General features: G+C 39.2%; 1 protein-coding gene across 1 annotated transcript in view; it reads right to left on the bottom strand.

Moving 5' to 3' along the window:
* The window catches only part of STPG2 (sperm tail PG-rich repeat containing 2), a 759,671-nt gene that overhangs the window by 419,070 nt on the left and 323,636 nt on the right, over positions 1 to 16,965 (bottom strand). Inside the window, exon 12 of the mRNA XM_075609709.1 lies at positions 13,649 to 13,814. Coding sequence (XP_075465824.1) covers positions 13,649 to 13,814 — 166 coding nt within the window. The remainder of the gene's footprint in view (positions 1 to 13,648; positions 13,815 to 16,965) is intronic.

Raw genomic sequence — 16,965 nt, 5'->3', positions numbered from 1 at the left:
TTTATGAGAGGGGGAAGCTCGCGCCTCCTTGGTCATACCAGATCCAACTATTGCAGCCCAATGTACAAACAAATAAAAACATTCTAGAATGGGAAAAGGATATAGGTAGACCCCTAGAAGATGAAGATTGGGAAGATATTAACGACAAACTAACTAGGATATCAAGATGATCAGCTGTTAGAGAAATTAATCTTAAAATATTGCACAGATGGTATTATACACCGGCCTGTCTGCACTCCTTTTTCCCCAACAGCCTCACCCCTATGGTGGCGCAACTGTGGCTAATTAGGCACATTCAAACATATTATGTGGTCATGTCCCAAAATCATTTTATTCTGGGGTAAGGTCCGGACATTAATCAAAAGAGTCACGGGAATAGATATACCATGGACCATAGAGACAGTGTTGATTCTTAGGCCAGTGGAGGATTTGGAAATGAACTTGGACCTTTTAAAAATACAAATCCTATCGGCAGCCAAGGCAGTGATTGCGAGACAGTAAAAACAAAAAACAAAACTGTGCGCTACTACCTAACTACCTATAAAGTTTAAATGTATAAATATATACAGTGCAGTGACTATACCATCAATTTAGTGATAAAAAATGTATAAAAAATTAAACCACAACTCCTACAGTGAGATAATTATACATTAAATAATAAGTGCCACATAACCGTGTTGGGGATAATGGCGTCTGCAGCTGTAAACGCAGGGGTGGCTCAGCACCCCACACACACTAAGAGAATGGAAACAAAAGAAAACAGCGCACAACGCCAAATAGTGAAGCAAATTCAACAATATGTTATAGAATTAAAAAGGGGGTAATATATCTGCGTACATGAAAAAAGTTGGTAAAAGGCATGTAGTGTGTATCACACTGTTTACCACTCGGCAGCTGTTAACTGTAGAATCGGGTGCTTGCTTCCCTCTGCTGATGCAGCTCAGTTGATTCTGGGGCAGGACGTCAGTCTTTCACTCCCAAGGGGATTTCCCTTCATGCAGCCGGGTTCAGCAGCTGTTCCCTGAAGAAGTAGTTAATTCTACGAAACTAGTTGGATGTAACATTCTATTGCCTTATATCTGCTTACATTGGCCTTTGTCTATGTATTGGCCTGTCCTGTTTTTATTTCATCCTGTATGCTGTTTTGGACACTTGTGAGAGACTTTGTAAGACTGTTCAAACTTCCCTATTGAATCCACCACTGCTGTGTAGACAGTGACGTCATTACACAGCGTCCCGCGACGGAGCGGCATCGTGGCACACTGAGGGCACCCCAGCAAGCTGCGTTTTAACCTCTGTGCAGAGGATACACCTGCCGAGGTACAGGAGCAGCTTCATATCGGCCAGGAAGCAGGAGCGATTTCACCGAGCCCCAGTACCAGCTGCTGAACCCGGCTGCATGAGGGGAAATCCCCTTGGGAGTGAAAGACTGACGTCCTGCCCCAGAATCAACTGAGCTGCATCAGCAGAGGGAAGCAAGCACCCGATTCTACAGTTAACAGCTGTCGAGTGGTAAACAGTGTGATACACACTACATGCCTTTTACCAACCTTTTTTCATGTACGCAGATATATTACCCCCTTTTTAATTCTATAATATATTGTTGAATTTGCTTCACTATTTGGCGTTGTGCGCTGTTTTCTTTTGTTTCGATTCTCTTAGTGATTGCGAGACACTGGAAGCAAAATGATCCCTTACAGCAGTAATACATAAACTAAACTATATAATGATTATGGAAAAACTCTCCAGCCTGGTCCAGGACAGATATTATAGATTCCAGACGATGTGGGATCCATGGGTGATTTACTGGGAACACAGTTAATCCTAACTTCTGACAGACGGTAAAGGGTCAGTAAAATGGTAAAAACTGTTAAAGCAATGTTAATGAAAGTTGGACAGTCTGCTCCCTGTTTGGAGACTAAATGGATGTAACTCCCTCCCCCCCCCCCACCTCCCATTCTCTGTACCCCCCTACCCCCGCTCTCCAATTATAATTTGTCAAAACCAATAAAATGTAAGTTTGAAAAAAAAGTAATATAATGTATGTACAGCTGCAGCGGCCGTTATTCTAAAACTTCGCCCGGTCTACCGCTCGGAATACAACTATCATGGCGCGTGATGTTTTCCAACCATACCGCCTTAAGACGTGAGTGCGGCGAGTGCAGAAAATTGCATTTTAGAGTTCTGTTTTTTAAACACCTTACATTGACACAGTAGCACAGTACTGTACACATTGCATTCATGTCATTGCACCCAAAGAAACAAAATCCATGAAATTCAACAAAGCAATCGCGATAACCGCGGGTGCCTGGGGCGATTAGCCGCGTTCATGCTGCGTGGTGTACAGCAGAGCACACGAAATCGGCGCCGTGAAGTTTTACAATAACGACCACTGCAGCTGTAGGTTTCATGGGTCAAATGTGCATTATCTGCAGACTGCCATTTACTGTAATCTAATTTTAAAACGATCATATTTTAAAATACTTTGGAGTCCTCTGAGGTTTTTAGAGGAATAAGTTGTGGGTTACATTTAAATATATGAGATATCAATCATACGAAATGAACGGGAATAAGTGACGGCTTACATTGCATTTAGATTTTAAGACGCACTAGCAAACTAGCGCCTCCTATCATTATAGCGCTGCATTGCAACCAACGGTAAAACTCAATTTTCCCGGCTGCGACGCACTCGTGAGTCAGCTGCTAGCAGCCTACAGAACATCGGGAGATCCCACGCAATCCGCAAAATAATGCTATATCTGTATATGGTTTATGTGATATAACTTTTCAGACTACGTGAGATAACGGATATGTAGGAATGCCACTAGGCATTTATTCAAGGACATACTTTTGCAAAATAAAATGTTTACGACAAGTTGAAGGGCAAGATACTATATCTTCAAAGGAAGATGAAAAAACAGTTGAAGAAGCAATCCAATCAGCACTTAAAAATAATATATATATTAATATATGTTGCCTTTGATTACATTTATCAAAAACAAATTACCTAAGCTGCCGATCGATTCATTCTCCCATGATCGATCAGCAAAGATCCAGCTTCCCAGGGTTCACTAAATGGTAACATTGTCTATTGTTACAGTTTGCAGCTCAAATGGCTCGGAATATTGGCAAGAAATGAACACAGATAGGGAAGTGTTACAAAGATCTTGCACTGCTGGGCAAGAGGGCTAAACCTGTTATATTAATCAAAAGATGCTCAGTATAAAAAAACTCTTTTAAAAATGGCATTAAAAATGTGAATAACATGTTTTTTTTAAATGCAGTAAGTATTATCTAATACTACAGAACTGATTTTTTTTTAAATAAATAAATAAACACACACACACGTAGGATATTGCACGGATTGCCTCTTTAAGGATCTCTATTCAAAGTGTACTGTAACTGCCATTATCAATTAAAACTATCCAAGTTTATGACTGTTAATGACCGATGATGACTATTACACTACTGAAAAGATCCACAAGACTGTTACTATGTATGTTTTAATCAAGTAACATTTGCATTTACTGTATATATTTTAACAATATAATAGTAACCAATGCCTATAAAAACACCGAATTCTTTACATATGAAGATGTCAAACCTTTAGGAAAAAAGTGTAATTTACAAGTACTTACATCTTCATATATATCTTCACACGTAAGATATGAAAATAATACATTTTTATGCCTGCTGTACCAGTAACACAGTTTATAATTCTCATTAAATACTGTCATGCTGTCTCTTTATCATGTAATCCTGTAGAACTGATGTTTCATGTCATTCCAGGAAACTTTCTCGCACTGAAATCTTTCAATGTTAATTAGATGCCTCTGTTACATTTTCTTTTCTTTATTACTTTTCTATTGACCAAAAGGTGCATAACATGGCTTATACCTTAAAGTGTATATAAAAAACATGCTTGGAAAGGCACAGTTGATGTTTTATGCTCTCCTTTTAATAACACTGTGTATCTAATTGTCTTTACAGCAATGTTTGTTTGTCTATTAACAAAAATTTTTACTTTTAAAGGTTTTAAAAATTATTACTTTTTTTTCTTTAAAAAACAGAGATACATAAATAAAAAATTTGCTACAGTACACACATTAAAGTAACATTTTCATGAAAAAAAAATGTATATACATAATAAGGCGCAAAATACATTGATGCACAGATTAGGAAGTTGACTTGTATGCATTGATACAAATAATTCCGTTTTAGGCTTCATTTATACCAAAAACTGCAGAGCTGCAAAGCGATCTGGTAACGTCACCGTAGCCGTGCTACAAGTACACATGCAGAAGAGATTTGTAGCGCTACTGCAGGGAGACATGCACTGTTCTTCACTTCCTGGTTTGTTGAAGATGCACAAACCAGGGTAAAGGAGGGGGAGGGTTGGGATAGAGGGAACCCTCGCTACTGCCCGTGACTCAGGTGCTACAACCAGGGGAGATATGCAACAACAAACAAGGAGAGGAAGAACCCCTATATTGGGAGCACTCAGCGGCTAATAATACTGATGTGAGAGTATAATATTAAAACCTGTTAAAGACACAATGTATTGTTGTATAATGTATAATGAATTGGGGTAAAAGCAACTTTATTGGGAGAAATCCTCAAATAAAATAAATGTCCTTGATAAATGATCAATCCTAAATAAGCGGCGAAATAAAATACGGTAGAGGTGGGGTGAGCCAATGGAATATAATAATCCAGTAAAGTTCTAGGCTATCTAGGTATCCTCCAATAAGGTAGGTAAGTATGTGCCAAATGATAAAGGTAATTAAAGTACAATTGTAACATAACCATATATAATGTCACAAGTTGGACTGCTGTAATCCAGTGCTGCGAGTCCAACAAGTTGGCAGGTATATAGTTACTGCCAAGGTGTTTCTGACAACGACTTTTGCCCGGAGCCCTCTCTGCACAAACTCTATGGCTAAGTGCTGCTCATCACATACAACTGGCTCAAAATGTTGGAGAATCTATTCTTTTCAACACAATTCATACAATAAATGACTGTGAACAACTATAAAGAACCAGTGCTGCGAGTCTAACAGATGGGCAGCATGATTTTCTGCCCAGGTGTTTAGTAGACAACGACTTGTGCCCTGTGTCCAGTGCCCTCACAAATTGATAAATGACAGACTCATGAGATCCAAGATATCACAGGATATCACAAGTGAACACACTCTAAAAACCATACATATATGATGATGGAAATAGAGAAATCAGTAGTACTGGTGTACAGTGCCCACGCAGTATATCCACAGCGGGCTGATTGTGTGAAAAATAATATACTCTAAGGGCCTCATGCAGAGAGCAGCGCTGGAAATAATTGGAGATGTTAATAAATTGAACTTTTATTGGTGTGATTTTATCTCCATATGCAGAAAGGTCCGAAAACTGCATTTAAAATCATGTCTGATTATGGAGAGTTGCAACCGGCGAGATGCGCGCTGGTGAAACATGTTTGAAAAAAAGCGCGTTTTTTTTTTGTATTTTCCCTCTCGCCGGTGCGCTCCAGCTTCCTGCCAACTTTTTTTGGCGGAGGTAATTGTAGAATTTCTCTCCATGTTATTGGCGCGAACAGCCACTAGATGGCGATCGCGCCTTTCTGAATAGGGACATTTTAACAAGTCGCGCGGCGAGTTTCACAAAAAAAAAAAATTGGCGCTTTTTTTAAAACTCGCCAGTACCTGCCTTTCTACAGGCATTTTTCTCCAAAAAATGCCGCTATTCACCTTACCGCTGCTCTCTGCATAGGCCCCTATGCGTCATAGAGCCATATAATATTGTGAACAATAATAAAGCATAAGGCATAAGAGGACATAAGGCAGACTGAACGTGTCTACAGCACCAAAACCTAGCCTTTAAAAACCATAGATAGCCTATACTCTACCCCCCTTTACGCACACCATACAGACCGTGGGAGTCTGAGAGCCGGATACTTCTCAGCGTTGGAGACAGTGAGTAACCGGAAATGACGAAACCGGAAGTCTCGGGAGACGTCACCAATGACGTCAATACGTCCGTAATTGCCGACGTACGTTTCGCTGACAAAGCTTTTTCTTAGGCTGGTTTGAGCACTCCCCTATCCCTGCTATTTAAAAGGGTAAAGAGGCTAACTGATTGGTCAAAAACAGTGTCGTTACACGTAACTTAACATTAGCATATTCAATTGGGCATGAAGTGAATGGAAGATGTGGTCACTGAGGACCTCTAGTGGTCATAATAAAGAACTTACACATTCTAGCAACATAGGCAATATGAACTGATCATGGTATGTGAGGTTTTGTGAATCAGGGTATTTAAATGAAGGGGTAAAACACAACCCCCTCATTTAACCCTTGTGGAGAAAGTGTCCCTAGTGTGTAAATCCACCTTGATTCTTTTTGAAGCAATACCTGATCCCAATCACTCTTCCTTTGATCCATGGAAAATTGGTCTACGCCTGTAAATGATAGAACTGTGCTATCCCCTTGGTGATTATCCAGGACATGTCTAGCTACTGGTATATCCTGTTGATTTCGGATGCTGCCTAGGTGTTCTAGAACCCATATTCTAAAAGGACATCTGGTCTTGCCTATGTACTTTTTTTGACAGATTCAGGTTATAAGGTAATCCTTTTGGCAAGGTCCCATTTTGTGTTGTAAGTACCAATGAACCTAATGCAATTGGTTGTTGAGTCTTTAGGGGTATCCTTAAGTAGACTTTCTCTAGGGGTATTTTTAGCCCTCTTATAAGCCCTTTTAACACTGTTCTTGCTATAACCCCATGCATAAAATCTATCCTTCATGAGGTTTGCTTGTATTTCAAATTCGGAGGATGTGGTGCAGTTCCTCCGAATGCGAAGGAACTGTCCCACTGGGATGTTAGTAATAAGTTTTGGGGGGTGATGACTATTCGCTCGCAATATGCTGTTAGTAGCTGTTTTCTTTCTAAATGTAGTAGATGACAAATAACCATTTTCCTTAATAGATATTTTCAGATCCAAAAAGGTGATCTCCGTTGGACCGATTTCACAGGTGAGTTTTAAGTTGTTGGGGTTTATATTCAGAATAGTAATAAATTCCAATAGTAGTTTTTGTGTACCATTCCAAAGTATAATGATATCATCTATGAACCTATACCATAGTTGGATGTGGTTGGTATAGTGTTCTAGAGTATCAGTAAAAACTACTTCTGCTTCCCACCAGCCCAGGTACAGATTAGCATATGATGGGGCACATTTAGTCCCCATTGCTGTACCCTGGGTCTGGTGGTATAGCTTGTCATTAAACCAAAAATAGTTTCTTGATAAGACAAATTGGAGTAACTTTAAAACAAACTCATTGTGACACACAAGGTGTGTACCTCGGGTATTGAGGAAATAGGATACAGCTAACAATCCTGTTGTGTGTGGTATACTTGTATATAGCCCTTCCACATCCAAAGACACCACTATGGTATCTGTGGTGACATTGATGTCCTCTATCTTGCAGAGTATATCCTTTGTGTCTCTCAGATATGAAGGAAGTGCTATAACAAAGGCTCGTAAAATACAGTCAACATAGTCACTGGCGTTTTCTGTCAAACTCCCTATACCAGAGACGATTGGTCGTCCTGGCAGTGCTACCTTACCCTTGTGTATCTTGTTTGAACTCACTGAAATACTTACCAATGCCTGGGTAGATAAAGTGATCTCTGAAAAGGAAAAGGCCTTTATCTTGGTCAAACACCCTAAAATTGCAACTCTATATAGCTTACCCAAGATACACAACGACTACCCGATCTCACCAATCCTAGACCATGGCAAGTACCTTGACCATTCTGACTACTCCTACCCTGACCCAGCTACACGACTACCACTCTGCACTCCTGACGTGGCTGCCCAGGTGTAGGTTGGTGGTTATCAACATCCCCACCTCAGCCTTGCGGTCCCGTCTTGTTTGTGGTGAGCACTCGTTACACCTTAGCTGTATTATGTGGGATATGAAGGCTACTAGAATAGGCCCCTAAAATTTGAAAATCCTATATTTATTGTTTTTACAGAGTATCATTAAGGGTAGAGGGAGGAGTAGGGAGAAGAGCCACAGAATAAAAAAAAGGAGGGGTGGGGGAGGCCACATTGTATTAAGGGGTACAGACATTATTACAATACCTTCATAGATTTCTTCATATATTGATCCATATTAACAAGATATTTTGCTTGAGGTTAACCACTATCTTCCCTAGTCATTACATATAAACTATTGAGGTGTCTAATGAGATTCCCAATTGGATATACATTTCCCTGACCCTTAAATACCTAGGGTAACTGTCGTTCAGAAAGCTGGTTAATTTTTCCATGGTCATAATATTGTTTATTTTGTTTTGCACCACCCTAATTGCTCAGGACTTGATTGTTTCCAGTGGGCCGTTATCAGGGATTTTGCTGCTGAGAAAATATGTGTAATCAGCAAGTCTACAGTATGTGTCTATAAAGATCTTCAATGGATCTACTAATCAATATTGTTTCCTTATTTCCTTATTTCCTTATTTCCATATTGTGTTGTTTTGTGGCAGAAGGATATGATTTTCCCACAGCACCATACAATGTATAAAGTCTGCCTTATAGCATCTGCCTTTTGGGCGTGTGCCCTATACTGTGTCTTATATGTCTGATAGATGCCTTTGCAATTGAACTCAGCTAATATAGACTCTATTTAAAATGTTGTATTGAATTTCATGCAGGTGTACTGCTGGATTAGCTATACTCACTTTAGCAACAGCCCTTTCCATATACCCGGACATTCTGATAGTGCCAGAGGTTTATATAAATGTGGCACCTTATTAAACTTATTTGTGGGAGCGAGTTCAAGATGAGACTCGATTGGTGAGTTTTCCTATATCAATGGGAGTGTTCTGTATGATAGAGTTGGTGTCATCTCTTGCTTGAGGATATTTAAAAAGTACTTACGAGGCAAGTCATAGTTGTTTTGTGGCTTTTGAAATGATAATGTTAACTGGTCTTCCCAAGCTACCCGTTTTGAAAAGTGTGTTAAAAATATGAGGTTGATATACAAAATAAAGGACATTGGTCTGGGTGCCAATGATTGAACCTGGATTAAGCAACTATTGAAGAATAGGAAGAAGAGAGTTCCCATTAATGAAGCATATTCAGATTGGGCTCCAGTTGGACATGTTAATGTTGAATACTGAGGCAGCTGGTTTATAACTTTAATTCATGACTTAGAGGTTGGCATAGAGAGCAAAGTCTATATCTTTACAGACAACATTAAATTGTATAAGGTTGTAAAATCATAGCATAACATAATTTCTCTGCAGAAGAGCTAGGATAAACTGAAAGTTTGGCCAGATAAATTTAACGTTATGCTTTTAGGAAGCAACAATAAGCATGCTAGCTACAAACTAAATGGGACAAAAAAAGGTAAATTCTTGCTGGAGGAGGATTTAGGCCCTTATTTTGTAAAGTGTGATAGCGCAGATGATGTAATTTCGCATGAAAAGTACCTTTGACTTGAATGGGGCTTTTAATGCGATAGCACGTCGTCAGCACTATCACAACTTACAGAATAAGGGACTTAGAAGTGCTGGTTGACAACAGGCTTAGCAATACAGCAATACAGGCTTAGCAATAGTGCTCAATGTCTGGCAGTAGCACGTCATCAGCACTATCACAACTTACAGAATAAAGGACTTAGAAGTGCTGGTTGACAACAGGCTTAGCAATACAGCAATACAGGCTTAGCAATAGTGCTCAATGTCTGGCAGTAGCTGAAAAGGCAACCAGTATATTAACCTTCATAAAATGTGATATAGATGGAAGCGGACAAAGCATCATTTTTCCACTGTGTAAATACTTAGTAAGGCCACCTTGAATGTGGAGTACTATTTTAGGCACCTCGACATAAAAAAAAACCCATTATGGAATTGGAAAAAGTGCAGAGGAGAGCAACCAAATTAATAAAAGAGATGCATGGTCTGACTTGCTAAGAAAGACTAAATTAGGTTTGCTTTCATTAGAAAAGACATTGGTATTTACAAATATATATATCCAAAGTCAACATAAGGAACTTTAAAGGTAACCTTTTATCCCAAGGACAATACAAATGATGATGGGTGATACCTTGATACTAGAGGAAAGGAGATTTCATTAGCAAAAAAAGGAAAGGGCTCTTTACAGCAAAGCTAGTAAACATGAGTAATTTACCACCTGTGGAGACTGTGATGGTAGATACAGTATATATGCATGTATGTACTGTATGTATATCTTTATTTATATATAGCGCCATTTATGTACATAGTACTTCACAGCAGAAATACATGTGACATTATAATACAATACATAATGGGAATAAGCTCTTCAGACATAAAAGTAACATTAGGTAAAGGAGTCCTTGCCCTGAGAGCTTACAATCTATGTGATAAGTAGGAAGAACGTATAGAGAGAGTAGGAGGATGTCCTGGTAAGTGAGACTGAAAGGGGCCATTGTCTATGTACGAAGTGTATAGTATCAACCACAGAGCTACACATATGGTTTGTTAAAGAGGAGTGTTTTAAGATGGGTCTTAAAGGTAGAGAGAGAGGGTGCTGCTGGGAAAGGCATTCCAAAGGTTTCGGGCATTGAGTGAGAAAGGTCTTAGGTGGGAGAGGGCTTAGATATAAAAGAGGTAGAAAGAAGACATCCCTGAGCAGAACGCAAGGGTCGGGATGGTATATAGTGAGAAATTAGGGCTGAAATGTAAGGAGGGGCAGAAGAGTATATAGTCTGAAAGTGAGGAGAAGTTTCTGTGTGATATGGGTTTTGATAGGAAGCCAGGAGAGGGATTTCCGCAGGAGAGATGTTGGGACAGATTTAGGACAGAGTAAAGGGATTCTAGCAGTAGCGTTTAAGATAGATTGTAGGGAATATAGGCAGCATATGAGAAGGTTACAAAAGTCGAGACGGGAGAGAATGAGGGCCTGCCTTACAGTTTTAGCAGTAGAGCAAAAAAGGAAAGGGTGTATTTTTGCAACGTTACAGAGGAAAAACAACAGGTTTTAGCTACATTGTGAATGTGACAGAATAATGTGAGGAAGGAGTCACATGTGATACAGTACCTGAGCAGCGTGCTTGTGATACTGGGTGTATGATAGTGCTGCCAACAGTAATGTAGAAGGGGGCAGTAAGGCAAAGCTTGGAAAGAAGTATGAGGAGCTCTGCTTTTGACATATTAAGTTTGAGTTGGTGAAGGGCCATCCAGGATGATATAGCGGAGAGATATTCAGAGACTTTGGTCTGCACATCAGGTGTAAGGTCAGGGGTTGAAAAGTAAATGTGTGTGTCATGAGCATAGAGGTGATATCTGAACCCAGGAAATGTGATATCTAAGAAATATATATATACACACACGCAAAGTACAGTTAGTTTTATTTAAACAAGTTTGTGAATTTTCAATGATGTGAAGCTAGACCGGAACAATCTACCAAATAGTAAGTATCTGTAGTATGAAGCTTAGGCCCCGCCGAGGGTGCGAGAGTGCTTGCTCGCGATCAAAACAATTAAACTTCCATCCCCCCGTCCATACTGCGCGCGCGCGTGCACATGAGTGGGGATGCGCGATGCTTGAAGAGATAAATGTTTTTGTATTTGTTGCGATTGTCCTGGTCACGGGCGCGGTTCAGCCAATGAAGGGGAACTGCTCACGTGACGTCACGGGAATGCCGCCCTCTAACACGCGCAACTATCTGGCCAGGAATCGCTCGAGCAACATGAGCGCCTGACGTCACGGCACTCGAGCGCCCGCAGCTTGCTTTTACCCTGGACAAGGTGCTTTTCATAACTACCTAAAAAACAAGCTTTTGGCCTTTTTAAGGTCACAATGCAGAATAAAAACCCAACACAACCTAACATATAGAAAATGTAAGACATAGGCCCTTATTCTGTAAGGTGTGATAAGCGCAGATGACATATTTTCGCATGAAAAACCCCATTGACTTTAATGGGGCTATTCCAGCGATAGCACATCATCTGCGCTTATCACACCTTACAGAATACGGGCCATAGACTTTATTCTCCCAGAGAAACTGCTGGTATCGCAGTCTCTCCTCTTACAACAAGTTGTATAAGATCAATAATGACTCTTGAATAAATGTATATCAAATGTTGCTACTGTACAAGTAAATGGAACAAGCTTTCCTATTTGTAAAAACAAAACATCCACGATCTGTGCCAGCATTTCACTTTTTTTCTCAAAGTGTAAAAGGGATTTAGGTTTTGGAATGTCAACAGAACAATGTCTTGTTTTATGGCCTGAATAATAGATAAATAAAGATGGTATTACATTTCATGGGATTTTACAAAGATCAAGTGGTTTTAGATGTCTCTAAAAAATAATACTGTACTAAACAATATTATACTGTTTCCCCAAATTATTTTTTATGTTGGGGGGGGGAGGGGGTTCCCAAAATGTCTAATTTAAACCAACATTCAAAACATATTGATGCTGATGTATCAAAGTCTCCCGGGTGCAAAAGTGGGCCAAACCGGAGCAGGAAAATTGCACCAAATGTATCAAGGCAAATCCCATTGTTTCCAATGGGATTTGTTGTCTTTGATAAATTTGGTCCCGTTTTTGCACGTTTGCCTCCCTTTTGCCGCTGGAAGACTTTGATACATCAGCCCCACTATATGTTAAGTTTATTGACTTTAGCTGTCCAAGTGTTAATTGCATTTCATTTGTCACATCTAATTTTTACTATCATCTTTTATGATATCAGTTTAATATTTCTATATATTTACATTTCTTCAATAAAAAATGATTTTTTAAAGGGCAATATTTATGTGCAGGATTTAGTGCCCTTTATTCATTTTGCAAAAGATGAGAACAAAAAGTGTTGAAACAATACCGATATCTCATTGTGAACATCTGATAACATTTTTTAGTCTTGACAAAAGTAGTCAGGAATTCTTTTTCATCAGTGCTTACTTGCTGGGAGTGACAGAAAGCAAATACACTTGGAGTTTGACAAGTGGTTTATTTTAGCTGTACTGAAACTTCATAACCCACATCCTTAAAGGAGGAGGTAAACGTAGAGACAATTTCAGCATAACCTTATTACACCAGTCTTGTAGAGATCACATTTAGCAGGTAAAGAAGTGAAGCTTGCATCCTAGACTATAGAAGCTATGCAATACTATAGAGCAGGGGTGCGCAAACTGGGGGTTGCAAGATTTTTTTGGGGGGGGAGGAGGAGTGACACTTACAGAGGCACCGCGCTTTTCCCCAAAGCATTTAAATTAAAAGCCGGGGGACTACACAAGGCCCCTGTAAGTTCCGTTACCTTGACTCAGACAACTTCGGGCAACGCATTGTCATGGAAACGCGGCATCAAATTACACTGTGGGGTCATGTGACATGACGTCACATGACCCACAGCTTCATTTGACACCGCATGGTGTCCCACGGGTCATGCGACATCACATGACCCCGCTGCGTCATTTGACGCTTGAGACAAGGTTAAGGGGGGCGCGAGCAGTGGGGGAGAGCAGGCAGGGGTCACGGGCAAAATATTTGTGCACCCCTGTAGTATAGAGCACTGCTTGTTGCTTTTCACAATGCTACACATCAGTGTACTGGAGGAGCAAACATGGTATCGCAAACTTTTATGTTGCACGTTTACCTGGCGCCTCGCTGTCAGTCCGCAAGGTCAGAGTTCTTGGAGTTGTACTCAAGAAGGAGGCGTGCTTCCTTTTAGCCTGAATTGTCCTGGGTGGTCTGTATCTGCCTTTACCATGCAATATTTCAAATGATTCACAGACATTGTAGGAACCAGGAGGTGGTGCATCCTAAAGAATGAAAAACAAGCAATAATGAATTTCAGCAAAAATATAACTACATTTAACAACTTGTATCTTCCAATACAATGTTGAAAGCTACAGTACAGTATCTGATATTTTCAGTAGAAAGAAACCCTGGAGCTAGCAAGATAACAAACATCCTGTTAACACCAGTTAAGGCAAACCGGTACGTGAAAATGAAAATATTTCCAATGATTGATTTGTCTGTCAAAACAGGGGTTAACATTTTGTACTACTATTAATTCCACATGTATTGGGCAAGATTATATCAATATTTAATTTCGAAATAAGTGAGTCAGAATTCCAGAAATTTTTGCTTTATGTATAATGCAGACGTTGCCTGGAATTTGTATTAAATGGTATAACCTAATCTAGACATATAATTACAGAATGTAGCTCTTTTTACATCATTATTTAATCAGATATACAAGGTTTCAGTCCTTCATCTTAATGGCTGGAAATACTACATTAGTTGCCTTGCTATTGCTTAATGACAGAGAGCTCTTATAATAAGGCATGACCCACTGAGGTAAACTAGCTGCATAAGATCCACAAGCACTCTCTCTTTCTCCATTTCCCATGGTGTGATATTTGTGTTTAGGGATTATCACCTGTCCTGACACAAAGTACCAAACGAGTGACATTCTATGGTAGGGTTCTTCATCTGGCGTCCCAGGCTAAGTCCGTCTCCAAAAGTGCATTGATGTGGCCCTTGGACTAATTTCTTACAAGTTGCTTAGGCATCTACTGTAAGTGCAATATGTTCCACTAAAATTCACTTATAAGTTACAGTAATGTAAATATATATGGTAAAGATATAAATGCTTTCCAAATGTTACAATATTATAATTTTCAAGTCTTTACATGTATCTAAAATTATATTACAATAATCTTGTGGCCCTTCTACCCCAAATGTTTTCTGATCTGACCCCTTTGGAAAACTTATTGAAGAGCCCTGTTCTATGGATTTGGGATTGCTTACAGGATAAAGGTTTCCGTCCCAGTTACATGGGCCAACAATAGTTTCTTATGGAGATTGCCTTTACCTATGGAAGTTAGGTTTTCAGGTCTCAAGTTACAAAGCTACTAAACACCTACTAAATTATGATGCAGATGTTAAAAACTGATGAAAAAGTGTCTTCGCTTTACTACATTTGTTGCTATGAAGCTGAGCAATAAAACTGAAAAGTAATGATCTTAGAAGCAATATCTAGACAGGTACTCCAGCGTAAATACGGTGAGGTTTTATTTTAAACATGCCGACATTTCAGCCCTCTGCATAGACTTTATTACTCTAGTGAATTAATGATCTCGGAGATAGCTCACAGCTTCCATGTAGGTTGGCATTTATGTTCATGAGTATCCAGTTGAGTGTGAATACTTTGGCTACTTCTGAACTTTCAAAAATAAAATACAAAGTCGCATGTGATATTAACATACTAAAGAATACACACGTTTGGTTTGTATTTGTGCACGGTTCCTTTTGTGATTTGCTTTTTCAGTTGCAATACATGGAGGGTTATTCATTAAACAGCGATAGCTTCGGCTCTATCGCTTGGAAACTCTAACTGAAGTCAATGGGAGTTTATAAACGGCGCTACTGCAGTTTAATTAATAAACCCCATAGTCTTTATGGAACAGACATCATGACCAGAGTAAGAAGTGCCACACACAATGGCAAGATTGTCATAATGCAAATGCATCAGCTCCTGCGCAAAATATATTTTTGCATTTTGCCTGTGGAAACGAACCACTCAAGCCCAGCATTCTGTAAATGTAATGAACTGACTTGAATTACATTAATCATAATCAGTACTAGTACCATTGTGGCATAATTCATACCTTTTTTGTAGATTGCAAAAGACTGCAAGAGCTAAGCACAACTAAGTCTGTCATATTCAGGAAATCTATACATTTTAATAATGCCTGTATTAGCAGAAACATTTGGTGCCATGCAAAGACTATATTACTCATTTATATTACTGCTGAATTGTCATGATGAAAAGTTAGTTCGAACATATTCCATGTATTTTTAAAGATTAAATGAAATTATGTTTTGCATTATTTAATATATCATTTTTTAATTCTGACATCATAATCCTCTCCTCTAATGTGCAGCTCTGCTTTGTAGTAGTTGGTACTGTATTTTGCTACTGACTATATGCTAACTGTACAACTTAATGGGGAAAAGAAATTCACTGGACAAAATCACAAACTTCTTAATAATCAGTAAACGTAGGAAGTGGGTTTCTATTATTCCTGGTGTTATTTAAATAATGGTAAGTATTATCTTTGCAGCTGGAGGGATCTACATTAACAAATCTAAATTACTTACATGTCCTTTCAACAAATACATGTATAATAACATTATTTCAACAAACACAACGAATCATGTAATGTTACAGTGAAAAGCACAAATTATGATTAGGCCACATCATACAGTATATTGCCATTAATAAAAGCAGTGCATGGCTCTCCAGCAGTAAAAGTGATGCAGTTTGCATGAGAACAGCAGTGAGTGGTTACATAGTTAAATACCGGTAGTAGATGAGGTTGGATAAAGATATATGTCCATCGAGTTTAACCTATCTTAAATTTAGACTATGGATACTCATCCTAGATTTGTATTTATGAGGGAAAAGATATCCCTTGTCTCATACTGGGAAAAATTAATTCCTTCCTTACTCCAATAATGGCAATCAGATTTCTCCTTGGATCAACATCCTTCCCATGTTTACTTATCTGGTATATAACCCTGTATACCTTTCCGTTCTAAACATATTTCCATAGTTTTCTTAACGATATCTATGGTATCTGTAATCATAGCCTTCCTGTGTAATGAATTCCACATTTTAACAGCCCTTACTGTAAATAACCCTTTCCTTTGTTGTTGATTACTGTACTGTATCTCCTTTCCTCCAACCTTAAGGTATGACCCGTGTCGTTTGTACTGCCCTTCAGAAGAATAGTTCTTTTGAAAGTTCCTTGTGTTGACCCTGAATATATTTGTAAATAGCCTGTGTTAGGCTGCGGCCGCTCTGACGCTGACCGCGCTCATGCTTAAGAGCGGTGACGTCACCAGCTCTCCAAGCATGAGCGCCGGGTGTTCTGGCTATTTCGGGAGCACGCGCGGTGGGGG

Source organism: Ascaphus truei, chromosome 1 (genome assembly GCF_040206685.1).
Source record: "Ascaphus truei isolate aAscTru1 chromosome 1, aAscTru1.hap1, whole genome shotgun sequence".
In the NCBI taxonomy this organism is placed as follows: domain Eukaryota; kingdom Metazoa; phylum Chordata; class Amphibia; order Anura; family Ascaphidae; genus Ascaphus; species Ascaphus truei.
This window is presented reverse-complemented; position numbering and strand designations above follow the sequence as displayed.